The 16945-nt window shown below is 40.3% G+C and overlaps 1 protein-coding gene across 1 annotated transcript; it reads right to left on the minus strand.

The window, feature by feature from the left end:
- Window positions 1–589: 589 nt before the first annotated feature.
- tmem72 (transmembrane protein 72) lies at window positions 590–6150 on the minus strand (the record flags this gene model as incomplete). The annotated part of the gene is made up of 5 exons (XM_083923158.1): window positions 590–1029; window positions 1566–1705; window positions 1996–2067; window positions 2993–3059; window positions 6075–6150. 5 exons carry the CDS (start codon window positions 6148–6150, stop codon window positions 590–592), a joined length of 795 nt encoding a protein of 264 aa, XP_083779284.1.
- Window positions 6151–16945: the final 10795 nt, after the last annotated feature.

Raw genomic sequence — 16945 nt, forward strand, 5'->3', positions numbered from 1 at the left:
CATGCACCTGCACAAGCTCTAGTGCCTGCTATACTCCCAGTCCCAGTCGCACACATTTCCTCTGACATTCAAATGAATGAAAGAGTTGATCTAATTTAGTACCTCATGAATAATGCAAGCCGCAGTAACTGGATTGGATTGCTTGGAATTAACGTCTGCTCTTCAATCAATGCTGCCTTTGCGAAAAAAAAAATCACACTAAAAGCCACCCACGTGCTCATGTAAGTATAACGACGGTTTAATTCATTTGAATGCTTCTGGAGATAAAATTGTTGTTAAATATACGTTTAAAAAATGTATTTTGTACAAATAGATATTTCTGAAGCAAAATTATACAAATTAGAAGAACATTTAATAAAAAAAACAACTTATAATCTTCATATTTAGTGCTGTGATGACATAAAATACACAATACATTATTACTGAATGCTCGAAAAATGCTCAAAAGTCTTATTCTGGCTAGTCACGCATTTTATAATGTTATTTTGAGCTAAAGGTCACAGTGTAGCAGCATTCAGTGTGAATACATTACACATGCTTTTCTTTGTGTGATATCAGTTACGAGCTCAGTCTGAGCGCACCGGGACGATCAGTCAGTAATCATAGGTGCAGTGTCTGAGGTGGTGTCTGGCTCCGGCTCACAGTATCCGTCAATCTCCTCCATCTCTCTCTCCACAGGCTCCTCCCTGCCTCTCAAGCATAACAGTCTCCTCTCTTTCCACCTCCTCCCCTCCCTGTCTGTGCTTCTAGGTGCTGTTGTCTGCTCCAGCTCCAGCATGGCCTGGACGCTCTCTCCTCTCTCTCCCGGGCTGAGGCAACGGTCTCCAGTTGTGAGACCCAGTCCCCCACCTCTCCTTCCCATCACCATGTGGAAGAATGAGGCGGTGGTGCTCGAGGATGCCCCTTCTGACACACAGACAGTGGTTGGGCCTTGATCACCGAGGCTCTCCTGTGGCCTTTTTGGAGATCTGATCTTTGCTTTCTTGCTTAGTATAAAGTTGAAAAAGGCTGTCAGTAGAAGCATTGTCCCTGCAACCACAAAATATATTCTGAATTGTCCACAGAAAACATTTTGACATGTTATAGTAAGAAATGTGCAGGTAAAATAATCTGAATTTCATTTAGCTGCCTCAGTTTCAGGGTCCTGATGTTGAACATGCTGGCTCATTTGCTCACTCACTGAACAGAGTCATGGAGCCATTGTTAATATTATTATCTACACCGTGCGTTTCCTAGTATGTAACGACTCAACGCCGATTATCACCCCAACAGTGTCCCCAACATAATCAGTGTTAGCAGCCATGTCTCCTAAAAAATATTCAATCATTTTCTAAATTTTCTAACTGCGTTTGTCTTTGATCAATCACAAAAAAGTTTCTCTGCGAAAGTCTGTGGAGGTGATCCTGGTGGATCGAAACATGCTTTTTTTTGAGAGAGAGGGGGGGGACAATGTAGCCTACACAGGTCGCCTAGATAGTTTCCCTCAAACTGCAACAATTCATGGGGCAGTTGCATGGGAACGTAGTTTTTGTCAGAGACAGGGTTGATGTTAGTGTGGTACTTGCCTGGAATAATTGCATGCCACACCAACACAGGGTGCAAGAAGCAGACCACTGACATTATGGAGTAATAGAGGAACTTATGGAAGCCCCCAATGCGAGCCATTTTCCCCCACAACACAAACAGCTGCCAGTCTGGAGGACAGCTGTAAAGCAAGATAGTAGGAAAATACACACTGAGGCATTTACAGGAACTGAAAAGTCAAATTCTTTCTATTTTAGATTCTTTTGACAATAGAAACAGCTGCATATGTGAATGAAGATGCACTGACAAAATTGAGAATCCGTGTTGTGATTGAATTTTTTTGGACCTGCATTGCACTGATCATAGTTGGTTAAATAAATGACCTCAGAGAATTAAACCTGCTGTGGATTTCCCTCTGTGTATTCATGCTAAAGTATCCTCAGACACTGCAGTTAAGTGTTGCATACTCACGGCAGACACATGAGCAGAAGTGTGTCCAGGAAATAGGCCAGCTCAAACATCATGATGCCAACAGATGACACTCTGGGAGGAGAAATATGTTTAGAGCCAGAAGAAAGTGATACAGTCCAAACAGTTTCTAAACTATGTAAACAAGATCTAGATATGTCTGTTTCTGTGTATTTTGTCTCAGGCTGTGGGTGAAGAATTTGCATTTTCTAAATTGTCCAAAATGTGAATAGCAAGTGAACGCTTAAAGTGAAGGGATGTCGCCCTAATATGTATATTTTTTTGTTTGTTACTACAGAATGCCCTGTTATATATTTGTGTTTTAGTAGTCTGATAACCATCAGCAAAAACAGAGAAATGCCCCCAGAGTCACTGCCATCATACACTGCCCTCTCTACAGAATGATCGCTGAGTGTGTGTGTGTGTGTGTGCAGCATTCATCTGCATTTGTGTGTACTGACAGAATAAACAGTCGTGCATTTCTGGTGTCCTTTGGGATGTTTTCCTGCGGCTCTGTGGGAGTTTGGCTGTGAGCCACAAAGATAATATGAAGCAGCACTGAAGGACACGGCCTCCTTTCTGCCCCTTGCACCTCGCTTCATCCCTCTGACTCCTTCCCAACATCTCTGTGTAAGCCTGTGTGTGTGTGTGTGTGTGTGTGTGTGTGTGTGTGTGTGTGTGTGTGTGTGTGTGTGTGTGTGTGTATGTGTGTGTGTGTGTGTGTGTGTGTGTGTGTGTGTGTGTGTGTGTGTGTGTGTGTGTGTGTGTGTGTGTGTGTTTGTAGACTCTATGAATGATTATGAAGGCAGGTACAGTATTGTAATTGTTTTCTACAAACCCTCAGGCCACACATTCTTCGCCATATTAAAATCCAGACAGTGTATTTGTAACTCAGGAATGCCACCAGTTTAGTCTTAAGCAGTCCAGAGTGAGGAATGCTTTGGTAGGTTTAAATGAATACAGTAAATGACTAGGTGGACTTCATAATCTAAGCACTTACACCAGGTAGATGCCAAGGCTGGTGAATTCTCCCTGTTGCAGGGTCTCCACTCCCACAACACACAACACTGAAAAAGAGACAGGAAGATCATTTGCTTTGTTTCTAAATTGCGAGAGTTACAGATTCTGTCCACCAGATGTCACACTTAGTTCATGCTTTTCGCATTAGCTGCGGGCAGGGTTGCAGTCGTGGTTCAACTGCTCTAAACCGCTCAAGCCATATTTCCACTGTGCTGTAACTTTGTGCTGATCTGCATTTATTGTTTTGTCGCATCTTTTTTTCAATGTATCTTTGTCATATTCCTTTCAAGGTACTCTTCTTGCAGCCATACAGTACTTGTATAGCTGTGATGTTTGAGGCATTTGGGAACAGCAGTGAGTCATTTCAATCAGAGGGGGTATTGAACTAATGATATATGTTATATAAACACGTTTAAAGCATACTTAGTATAGGTAATTGTTTTAATTGGTTCTGTCATGGTCATAACATTTTGGTAATCACTTACTCATGCATGCAATTACCATATCTCTGCCAGCAGGCCAGGTGATTATATTAGAGTGGACACTAAATACCTCCTCTACCAAAACAGAATCATTACATTTTAAAAAGCTTCACCACTTGTGGGTGGAGTGGTCAGTAGATGTCATGTTGATAGCCCCTTTACATGTTAGGCTTATGAGTAATAAACAATACAGAACAGTAGTTCAGCTATTCTTCTGTCTATATTCTGTGTAAATGGAAGCACAGACTCAATGTTAAAAAGTGATGCTGGGTTGCAGATGGAATTTCCTGATTTATCCCTCTTTATTGAAAGATCAACTTTGCTAGTGTGCCCTTGGGCAGGATGCTGAATTTCTTCAATCATGTGATTTAATTTGAAGAATCGATCCTTCTGCTACTGCTATTTTCCGAAAATTTAAGTAGGAATAGTTCCACATTTTGGGAAATATGCGTGTTTGCTTCAGGAGTTAGATGAGAATATTATTATCACTGTCATGTTTGTACTATACATACTGTACATATGCAGTTATACTAGCTTAGATTATTTTAGAGTACATATTTACATATTTTATCTTATACGCTTTCTCTACACTTATCTTATCTGATTTAATTTTCCGTGAATTTTATATGACCTGTATTCTTATCTCTACTATATATATTTAACTGAAAGTTTATTGCTTACTGTTGATTGTTTTACTTTCTATATTTATTTAGCTAAGAGTTTATTGTTTATCTTATACTGTATTTTTTATACCTCCCTTGTGTTTTTGTAAGCTGCTGGAAACTCAATTTCCTTGCGAGAGTCATGCCAAAGGGATCAATAAAGAGAAGTCTAAGTTATTTTATGTCTCAGTTTTAAACGCACAAGATACAGTTCACCGTTTTAAACTGTAAACTGGTACATTTGTCATCTATTTTCAGTCTTTATGGAAAGCTAAACTAACCAGCCAGTTCACTCATCTAACTCTCGGCAAGAAACCCAAAATATCAAACTATTCCTTTACTGTGAAGATTCCCAACACCATTACACATTAGAACACAATGGAGTGATATAAAATTAGTTGACAACAAAGTCTTAATAGATATAAAGGAAAGACTGTCTTATTTATTTTTGTCCTGTGAGGTATAAAAGAGGCAACCCTGGTTAAGTGATGATCGCCACTTAACACATGGAAACAATTTCTCTTGCTTACTGCACCCTACAAAAATAAAACATTGGGTCAACAAAAAAGATATGTACGTTTTCCACTAGAATTTTTAAGTTAAGCCAACTGCTGGCAGAATTACATTAATTCAAAGAAATGTTTTGAGTAAGGTGAAGTAGCTTTTTGGCCACAATGAAAAGCCTTTCTTAGTACCATGAGCTTAATAATTGTTAACATGAATGCAAGTATTTAAGTTGATCCAACATAATTTTTCAAGTTAGGTGAAGTAACTTTTTGGCCACAATAAACACATTTCTAAGTAACACAAACTTAATAATTAAGTTTATTTCTACAAGCGTTAAGTTGAGCCCTGTCCTATCATAAGGGCATTTTCTGTGTTTCCCAGGAGGAAATGTGGATATAGAATCAACACCAGAGGGGAAACGGGAATGTGACTAAATAGTGTTGGTAGTTCATAGAGTGTGAGAGGAATAAACACTGCATATACCGTAGACCGGCTGGATATTAACATGTACTGTATGTGCTCCGGGCATGTATGTCTGTCTGCAGAACACACACAGAGGCAGACAGACCAACATAGACGTGCAGACGTGAACAGAGAGACAGAGGCGCACGTGGGCACCCCATAAACATGCACACACACACACACACACACTCAACACACACACACACATAGAGACAATGCACAGAAAGTTCATGTAGGTGTGACTGCATAACAGCTTGTGATCACATAAGCCCAATAACCCAGCTTGATGCAGAGACTTGGTTTTGGTGTGATGTGAGGCACATGTCTCCCAGTAAATGTTCTGTGTCTGCAGCTGTTTGAATTTAAGTACAGGAGGTCCCATTTTTTTTGAAGTGGCAGCAACCAGAGAGCTATTTTCCCTGTGATGATTTAATGTGGCTAAGAGCGCTTCATGTAATCTGTCCCTGTGTGGCTAAGGCAAACAGGAGGAAGGACATAAGAGCAAGGTAATCTATGATCAACTGTGTTTTTATAACCTCTATATATAAGCAAAGATCATGTTTGAGGGGTTCTTGGAGATCCAAAATACTGGTCTGACCTTCTAACATTTTGGGTTTATGAAATCCTTAAAAAGCCCAGCTGGAAAACTTTCCTACATCACTTAAAAAGGTGACACTTCCGCACAGACAGTCAGATATTAGCTTTAAACAACAGGTTGCAACACTGTATAACTATTACTACAACTACTACCATTTAATGCTGAACTTTTAGTCCTTATTTGAATTTTTTAACAACAGCATGTATGCTTTGACCTCAGGACTTATCAGGAAGAGGATTTGGAGTTGTGCATCTGTTAGTGTATCCAAAGAACTAAATAATGCCCATACTGAAGTGATATACAAGAGTCTGAATTTAATCTTGTTATATAGTCTTTTAATCAATATCGTACCTGTTGCTGTGGAAACACCAAGGATCCTGCAGGCGAACTCCACTACAATCCACCAAACGCTCTCCAAGCTGCCCATGACCTCAAATACTTTCCCCCTTCACTGTTTAAAAATGCACCCTTCACACGTCTAACAATATCTGAAATAGTTGCTGGCCTGTGAGTTACTAAAGTAGCATTCTAGAAGCATAGTCGGCTGTTAGCAAATGCAGCTAGATGGATGAACGTTGAAAAAAAAAAGCCAAAGTCGGGTAATCCATGAGTGCCATGAGAATGATGTGAAGCCGAGTTTACCTCAGAAAGGTTTGTGACTCAATGCCCCTGTTGCTCCAATAACTGCCCATAAGCCACACACACACACACACAGACACACATACAGACACACACACAGACACACACACACACACACCCAATCTATCACTTACAACTGGTTTGGCATTCCAGCCGGTATGTCAAGGTGAAACTCTCCAGCTGAAGGACATTTGTGCACTGTATCACATTTATCATTAGAGCTGGTTAAAAATTATCTGTGAAGAATTAATATAAAACTAACTAACTCTCTTTCTCACACACAAACACACACCCACACCCACACACACATACACACCCACACACAAGCATTCTCTTACAACTTCATCTCGTTTTTATCCTAGTGGATTTTAACATTATTGTAAGCCTTTGGGTGATATAGTGTTATTAATCCATTAGGGCCTTTCAAGGCCACAGTCATATGTGCAGCATCCATCTACTAATTGGAACACTGTTTCAGCAAGGGTTAGGGTTGATGAAATTACGTCTGCAAACAAAAAAAGCGATGTTTTCACAGTTGGAAATTGTGAACAAGTTCAACTTAGTTTACAGTTTACTTTAATGCAAGGCCAGCTTTCTGCACATTGTGAGTAGTCTAACAGTGCCATGGATATGGTCAAAAATACACGATAACGAACAGAGACCCTTTGACACACTTATGCATGTGTAAATGTAAGCCCACATAATCAGTTGACGCAGGTTGGCCCGTGGTGTAAGCTTGCTCTTGCACAGCAGAGGCCTACTGGAAAAAGCGCTAAGAGTCACAGAGCTCACACACACACACAAAAACACACACACACACACACACACACACACACACACACACACACACACACACACACACACACACACACACACACACACACACACACACACACACACACACACACACACACACACACACACCCTGACTCCAGGTAGGGGCCAAAGTAAGCTACATAAATCTCCTTAAATCTCTAACAAAGACACTTTTGTAAATGGGTTCCAGTTGTTTCCGGCTTAGCATCCAGGTTATTTGTGGCATTTATGGTATAGACCTCTGCTCTCATCAGTAGTGTGTGTGTGTGTGTGTGTGTGTGTGTGTGTGTGTGTGTGTGTGTGTGTGTCTGCGCATGTGTGTGTGTTTGTGTGTGTGTGTGTGTGTGTGTGTGTGTGTGTGTGTGTGTGTGTGTGTGTGTGTGTGTATGTATGAGTAGATGCAGCAACTGCAGGTGCGTTTGACATTTAAAGACAAATGTATTGCGATAATTTAATTGGAATTACTGTCAACTATTTTGGTCCAGACTGTAATATCTTACCAACTGTTGAATAAACACGCATTCATGTTCGCCTCTGGATGAATTGTAAAAACTTTGGCGCTCCCTTACTTTAACACCATCATCAGGTCATAATTTTAATTTTCAGAATATGTTGTATTTTCGATCAAATACATGCAAAACTAATGACATTCTCAATATCATAAATAGCAAATGTTAGTAAACAGCATCAGCATGTTGGTATGCTAACAACAGCATTTACAGTAGCTCAAAGCCCCACTGTACCTGAAAGAGTTGCTACGCCTATAGACTATTTGTCTTGTTATTTCTTTGTAGAGAGTATATAAATTGTAACTATTGACACATACATAGGTCTTACTTGCTTGATTGATCAGTCGTAAGCAGTAAGAATATTGGTTGGAATGTGAGGCTGTGAAAAAGGCCTACGGCTGGTATACATCCTCCCCTAGCATGCTTTGTCACACTTCCACACACACACACACACACACACACACACACACACACACACACACACACACACACACACACACACACACACACACACACACACACACACACACACACACACACACACACACACACACACACACACTACTGATGAGAGCAGAGGTACCAGGATTGGACCACAAACTGTGCGCCTAATGGACAACTTCCTTTGACTCCTGAGCCACAGATGCATGTACAATTGCTGTAATATACTGTAAGAAAAAAAAATGCCAGGAGCAAACATAACTGTTTGACCACCCACTTTATGTGATTCAATTGAACAAAGAAGAAGAACTCTTAATTAAATCACACTGGTATTTAGACTGCAGTGCATTATTTGCACATGAACCATATACAGGAGATAGGAATGTGACCTATGCATGTTAACTGAGCCTTGCCGCCACGGTCACAGCAGGCTGTGTGTTTATGTTTATTTACTAGACCCTCATGATGACATAAAACAGCCTTATAAAAACACAATTTATGCCAATAAGTCAGTGTGTATTGTGAGGGAATCATTGCTGACATGTACCGTACATTGTGAGTTTTATGGCAGTTGTCAGGATATGCCAGAGGGTGAGGGAGTATAGTAATTGTGACCGATTGCCATCTAGTGAAACTGTACAACTTATGTTACAGTATAAATACTCTGTCTCATGTTTTCATTTGCAGCTTTACAGACATGTCTCCTCTCAATGCTCAGCTTCAACCAGCCTGACCTATGACCGCTTACCCGCTTCCCAAACTTTCACCCCCCTGCTCACATGTTCTCTCACTTTATAATTATCCCTGCGTTACGCCTCCTCATCGCAGCCTTTCTCTCCCTTACTCCACTGTGTGCCCATGGGCATGGGACTATAGAGATTAGCCATGCCTCTTTCTCTCTCTCAACTTTCTCCCTCCCTTCCTCCCCTTCCAGCCTCTCTTAGTCCAGCGTGGGTGTCTGGTGCCCGTCAGAACCAGGGAAAGCAGCTCTAATCTTAATTACACCAGCAGCTTTATTGCCCTGCTCTGTTGCTTTGCTCAGGCAATATCTCCATAATCACTTTTTACGGGCTGTTTTATCTAAGGGCCAGAGGAGGGCTGTGAAAAGGAAAATCCCTGAAAGACTTCACTAATTTCAGCAGAATACTTGAATATTTCTTAAAATATGAAGGTATAAACCTAACTGGCCACAATATGACTATTACACCCCACTGCAGTCTTTATTAACACCAAGTACTCTGCCATGGTTGAGTTTAATTACTAGATCTACAAATGCAGGGAGCCACCTAGTGGTTGAGAGATGTTGGAGCCTTCAAGTGACATAACAGATTTACATGCTGACACTGATCAGGAAAAAAAAGCATCGTGTTTCTAATTTTTGTTTTCTCTTTAACCCCCCCCCCCCCCCCCCCCCCCCCCCACACACACACACACACACACTTATAACAATACCAAAAGGTCAGGAGCATCCCCCAGATGGATGAAGCACAGACATGGGAAAGAGCAGGAAAACTATGTGGTTGTGAAACCGATATGAATCATCAAGAAGGTTTTGTGAAGACAGAGAGGATGGTTATATTTGTCTGTTTAGTGTCTAATTGTCAACTAACCTAACTAATGTAATGGTCATATTTTATTACAAGGTGGTGTTACGTGTTTTACAGTGTCCGGACCTCCCAAAGGGCACTTTATAAATCAAATCAGGTTTACAGGATCAGATCACAGTTCTACTACGCTTTTAAGTCTCCAGAGTAGCAACCTGGTGCAGGACAGAAGCATGTAGTAACATCAGAACAAATCACTTGGTCACTTGGAGGCAGCAGAACCAGTAAACACAACTCTTAACCTTTTAAATTGATTATGCCAAAACCTTTTAGCAAATAGTTAACTTTTTATGGCGTCAGGATACCACGACATAACTGCTCTGCGGATGGCAAAAAAGCTACCTTCACGCCTTTCGGACACCTTTAGCTCTCTTTTATCTTCACACGACTACTTTTGTCAATTCACTTGTACATGAATGCCTTCCAGGAGAGACTGTGTGAAAATGCACGCTATAATCCCCTTCAAGCCACTTGCAACTAATGTAAACACTTTTGATTCCTGACAAAATGTTGAAAGAACTAGTTCTGATGGAGTGTAACCCATCCCTTACTCAGAAAACATATAATAACATTAACATTCATGAGGAGTCGTGTTTGCCACATGTTCACTGTCCTTTTAGTTCTGTTTTGGTCTCCTCTGAGTCTTTTTAACTGGAAAATGCTGTGTTCACCAGCTAGTCGCTAACTTTGTCTGTGTGCTATGTGTGTGCTTTGCAGGTAGTGTACAGCTGAATTATCAGAGCTTTTGCGCTGAATATGACGCTGATGAGAGCGGTGAGAGTGAACCAAGTTGTGGGTCAGAAAGCCAAAACAATGAACTGCAGGATGTTAAACCGCTCTGTAGAACTCAGGATACCTGGAGAATCAAGTGTCTCCTCAAATCCATGTAGTTAATTGATCCATTATTAATGTTACAATAGTTAAATATAGCCACTTGCTAATGCATTGGGTATACCTCAAACTACAGACACACAGAGGTGAAGGCGAACAGCAGCATAGACAGGAAGGTATTACAGTACCATGTGCTCACATGTGCTGCATTTTGATTGAAAGAGCGTGACTTGGCTGTAAAGTGTGAGAAGTCTTGATTCCCGTTCACACAGGATGCAAATGAGCTGGCTAAAGACAACATAGAAATGTCTAGTTAGCTTTCATCAAATCCAGAGTCTCACGTGGCAGAATATATGTGTGTGAATGTACTACTGTGAGCGTTAATCTCTGGCATCTATATTGTGAATTTGAGGCCAGCTTCACCAATGCATAGTCAAATAAGTAACTATCCCCAGTTTCTCTTCCAAAGCTAATGTTAAACTGTCAAGTCTTTTCTGTTTCAGGTTCTCATTTGAGTCCGGCTGAGTCAGGAAGTTTACATCGTCTGCAATAAGAGATGTGACTTTGATCTGCTGCTTGTATTCATCACATACCACTGGGGTCAATAGACTGTTTTTGTGGTGGTTGAGTGGGCGGATCACTTTCTGTCCTTTCACTTTAAATGAGAGCACATTAGGATGATTTTTCCATCAACCCCTGGCTCATAACCGTTCTCCTCCTTAATTGAAAGCTTTTCAGTCTGTCTTTCATGTGTCTTCTCACCGGTTCACAGACCAGACTAATGAACAGAAACGACTCTTTTTCTGACAAATGCCATCAGATGGCAGTGAAGAATTTCTTTGTGAGGATGACAAACGGTGCCCTGTCAGACCAGTCTTACGTTTTATGCCAGGCCATGATCTTGAGCAGTTACAGGGCTGCACTGTTCTTACACATTGTCTAGTAGAGGAGAGGTCAAGGAATGCAGTGTAAAGAGAGAGGGCCATCGCTATTGAGTGTTTGCATAAACACACGCACATGTGCACACACAATTAGATTTGTGTGCTGATAGTGAACAGAAAAGAGAACTGTAAGCAATTCAGAGCTTGGCCTTGGAACTGAGGGGTTCTGAAATTTCTTTCTTTAATTTTTCATTCTTTATGAAACAACATTTCTGTCCCATGAGTAGTTATTCTGTGGTTAGTGCAAAGTCTTTAAAGATGGAGTATGTGCCCTGTTAACCAAGAGGTTGCTGCACAAAGCTATCCCCCCTGTTCCCTCCAGACTCCCATATGGCCCGGTTGGCCCGAGTTGGTTTTGCTACAGATGCCTTCTTCAGCAATTCAAATCCAACAGAAGGAAGTGGGTCTAAAATGATTTCTGAACATGAATAAAAGATTTAACAAAACCCGCCGTATTCTTCTTTCCAAGCATATAGCTGTGTAGCATCATCTTGTCTGTGATCATATCTGAGATGGTGCAGTGTTTCATTGTAAACAGATATAATAAGTTCAATACAGTAACAGAGTTCAGCATTCTTTTAACGACATCGAAACCTTACTCTTAAAAATCTGCTCTTCGTTTCTTATTTTGTCCAGCTCAGGACTAGACGAAAAGCTTTCATGGTAATCTGGCCTGGCTGTAAATATTTTCGGTAGACAGAAGAAGAACTGTAAAGAGCATAGAGAGATTTCAGAAGAGAAGGTGAAGCTGACAACCCCAAATACCCCACTGAGTGCAATAGCCTATAAGAGCATTATGTAGATGCTATTGTATGTCATAAATGTGTGCACGTACGGTGATGGACAAAGCAAAAGTGCAGGTTTGGAGTGACCTCCTGTCACGGCACACCTTGAGGGTCTGTTTGGAATTAAGTGGAAAATCCTCTTACTGTATCGTCCATTGGGAACAGTAAGATACAGTCATGGTCAATACCAAATAAGGCACATTTAGTGAAATGAAACAGACAAGGTGTCTTAGATATAACCCAATATACCACTCGTAGTATATGCATGTGTTTTACTGATCACAGTGTGAATACTATAACTTGCAGCCCTAACAGTTATGGAGATAGATAGATAGAAATAAGATTTTAACATTAATAATATTGTTGGAGACCAATCACAGATCACATCTTAAGCACACACACATGCACATTTTGTCTAGTGGGTTTGGATCAGGGTTGTATTGAGAAGCTCACCTTGTCCCACATTTGTTTCTTCTCTTTAAAGTATTTTTTCAGAGTTCAAAAGTGATTTGGGGGAGTTAATGTTTTTCTCAACTGCTAAGACGTGTTTGATGAAACTAGTATCAACTTGATCTTCATCATCACTTTCTAAGTCATACGCTTGTACATGTGTTTGCTCTTCTTCACAGGTTTCACACTTATTTCACGCATTTTTTTCAGTTAATGTCGATCTTATAGAAAGACACAGCACTTTATTTGATCAACTGTATTAAACAAAAAGAAAACATCTATTCAGAAATGTCAGAAATGATTTCACTCACAAATCACACATTCAGAATTATGAATCTTTAATGCATCTGTGTGAAACTTCTCTGCACAATTCTTCCGTCTGCAATCACAAAGGATCATATTGATTGAATGTGAAGTCATTATTTTGTTATGTAGATATTTCTGCCTACTACTAAGTTTTCTTTGGTTGCGCATATGTTTATTTTTACTTACAATATTCAGCATTTCTAAGTTTAAAAAGCGTGGAAATAAGACTCTAGGTAGAAACGTAGTAAGGCTGCTGTGCTCCAGCCAAAAAGAATAACATGGGGAAAGGCTGATGCAGTGCAATAAAAAAAGTTTCTGAGTAGGCTTTTTTAAATATGAGTGTAATTCTTTATTAGTTCTTTGGTGAAGAGAGAATGCAGTACAAAAGCATTACAATAATACATGTTTGAATTTGTCTTACTGTAAATCAAAACAGTTCAGAGAAATACCAGCACACAAGGATGAAATGAAGGAAGAAAAAATTATTAGTATTTCAAAAAGGTATAAAAAAGTACATGTACAAAGTGGAATATGGTTTATTTTCTCTAAAATCATATTTGGAGGAAAGAATACAGCTCATCTGTGGTCTGCTTGCTTCACCTTTTTGGCACATACTATGAGGCTGAACTGGTTCATGTTGTTGTATTTTGTATTTTGTTGTTCACTGTTTAATGATTGATTGGAAGTTTATATTCATTTGACCATTCATTTGTGTTGTTTCATGAAAAAAATATTGGATTTTGTTGCCTGTGTGAAAGGTTTCGAGAGTGCATTTTGAAAACAAAATATGTCATTTTGGGCGAGACACTTATGTCTTTGAGCAATGGACCAATGTGTTCAAGCACACTAAACCAAAAAGCAAGCAAAAGAGTTCAAACTTAATGTGTCAGGGAAGACTTCAAGAATCATGACACAATACAAAACACAGACAAATTATTGTTTAGTGTTTGTGTGTGTATGTGTGTGTGTGTGTGTGTGTGTGTGTGTGTGTGTGTGTGTGTGTGTGTGTGTGTGTGTGTGTGTGTGTGTGTGTGTGTGTGTGTGTGTGTGTCAAGGCCACAAACCAGGAGTGAATTCAACATCTTCAGAGGCCCAGACAAATCGTGATCAGGTTTGTCTTTTCTACATTTCTGGGCCACTGGAAACCAGAGCAGAGAAAGTGCAGCTCCTGTTAGACCGGTCATCTGAGATTTGGATGGGCGCATGTTTTGAAAAGGTAAGGAACCCAGAAAATAAATTGACTTTGATTGGAAGAAATTGGACCATGTCTCGTGTGTTCTTTGCATACAGTCACTTGGATGACTTTTACAGTTGCCAGCTCCGCCTAAAGACAGCTAATAAATTGGATGATTAAGTTCAAGAGCCAGGTTAAGAGAGTGGAATCATGTCTTATTATACGCCACATTGTAAACACCATGTCATTAGTCATGCCCACTGCCCTCATACTGAATATCAAAAGAGAAGCCATCATCCACCCAATCCTTTACATATGGCTCTGTTTTATGAGTGTGTGTGGTGGTCAGGGTGACGGCCATCCTTCAGCCTGGTTAAATGTTTCCATGCTGCGGCGTTTTGTTAACCGCAGCTGGCTGCCCAATTGTACCAATAAGAGGAGGTCTCGAGCAAGGACAGCCTGCCGGGAAGATTGCTAGACGCAAGTTTGCATGCACATTCTTCATGCATGCGTGTAAATGGATTTACATGTCCCATAAAAAGGTTCGGTTTTTAAAGAATAGAATTAGTGTCGAGAGAGAGCAAATTTACTTCTTTTTTTTCATTTGTGAGGCAGCGAGAGCGGAGTCAAACATCATAATGAGAGGGGTTTGTTAACTTTATTATAAGATCTGTAGTAAAAAAAAAAAAAAGCCTGAATAAACATCATACTGCCAATGGGCTGCAGTTCATCTGAATCCTCTCAGGGTATATACTCTGAATGTTGGCTGACATCTTAATTCCCCGAAAAAGAATGAATTCAAGTTACTTCATAACAAAAGTAATCCTCTGCGGTGTTATGAGAATAGAAAGATATGATGACATAAATTCAGAAATGGTTTATTCTGGCATCCACAAAGCTGTTGGTCTAATGAGAGGGGAGCAAAGGTTTCCTTTGGTACTTTGACTTTATGGTAATAACAGCTACAGCACAAACTGAGCGTGTGTATATTTATGTGAGCACCTGTCACATATATTAATCATATCAGACTCATGAGAGGACACACAGGAAGAATGCTCTCTAATTACTCTCTTTCCATAGTTCGATATGTTAACAAGCTGTGAATGACAACAGATGGGCTTTTAAAGTGAAAGAATATAATGCTTTATGATCTTAATAACAGAAAAAGAAGTGTATAATATATCCAGAGCCACAAGAAAAAGGCATAAATGTTTCTCAAGATGTTCCACGTCTCTAGACGCAGCCACGAGCTTCAAATAGAGAAGGAAGTGGCGAATAAGGGTAACCATAAAGAGTGGGCCATTGAGACAAGATGGATGAGAATGCGACCACTGTCAAGAGTGATATGTTTTTCCTCTGCTGCTGGATAGATGTGTTGCCTGCATGCTGGTCTCCTGTCACTAGTGCCTGACCTCTCCCTGTACCTCTGTGAACCTGTGACCCCGTTTGACCACACAGAAGCTCTCCATCAGCAGGGTCATGGCCGCACTTTAACCCTCTGTGCCGCTCCGACCTCAGTGTTGTAAGACACGCAGGGAAGAGCAAGGACGTCCTTAACACTCAACAGTCTCTCCGCGACCCTGACATCATGGGTCATCCTCACTTTGGCCAGGTTGCTATAGCAACAAGAGTTCATGGAAAGGGGCAATGATTTTAACAGTCAAATGATTTAAATATCGGATACTCTAATGTAAAAGCGCAATTTCAGTGATTGGTGGAAGGTTAACAGTATGGCCAGTGGGTTTTCATAACGCTGAGTGCTTGCAAAGTGTGAAAAGTCAAAGCTCTCATTTCTGGGTTTTAGTGTAAGTGGTGAATATGAGGTGGCAGATCCCAAGAGTCCCCTTTTCAGCCAGGGTCATTTGTCTAAATGGAGAAACTCAGCACAGTAATAAGTCATGCATGAAACGTGTATTTATACTTAACAAGACACAGCATTAAAGAGTTTAACACGTCCTTTAAGCAAACGGTTACATAAATATGAAGGAACACGGTTCCGTTACTGTAACAACATGAGTAGTAATTATTTCAGTTTAGCCCTAGGAATTATTCACTGGGGGTGGATGACATTACATGAGAGCAAAAGTGGATTCAGTTGAAAAGAAAGTAAAAGTATAATTATTTGTTCTGCTAGAGTATGGACCTGTGGCTCAACTTTTCGGAGTTGAGATGTCAGTTTGTGATTAGAGCGGCTCTGGTTTTCATCAAGATGTAAAGTTATGATTTCCCAACAACATCATTCCTGTAATTACAAATTGCATCACCTCTTGAATTCACCTGCACAGACAAAAATCCTCCTCATTGCCAGGAACCGAAAGAAAGTTTTTCAAGCTGCATGAACACCTGATGATTTTATAGTTTGTCCTCTTCACAACCTACTCTTCCCAGGGTTAGGGTCAGAGGGTGACTCAGCAGAGCCATTGACCCTCGCATCTGCTCCAGGATACGTCAACCTGCAAAGCTAAAGACCAATAAACATGCCTAAAGGCCAACAGGTATATAAAGCCTGGAATTCTACTGTCAAGATCCTTCTAGTTGCCTTTAGAAGAATAATGAGATGTGCCCTGAGGCCATGCAAGTGTGTTTAACAAAATGAAACATGAATTAGCTGCAGTGTGCCAAGATAAAATACTGCATCCAGCCAGTGGTGGGAAATCAAAGTATTTTACTGTACTGTACTTGAGCCATAGGTATTTCTTTCTTTTGATACATTTAGTAAAAAAGTT

Source organism: Echiichthys vipera (assembly GCF_963691815.1).
Source record: "Echiichthys vipera genome assembly, chromosome: 11".
Lineage (NCBI taxonomy): Eukaryota > Metazoa > Chordata > Actinopteri > Perciformes > Trachinidae > Echiichthys > Echiichthys vipera.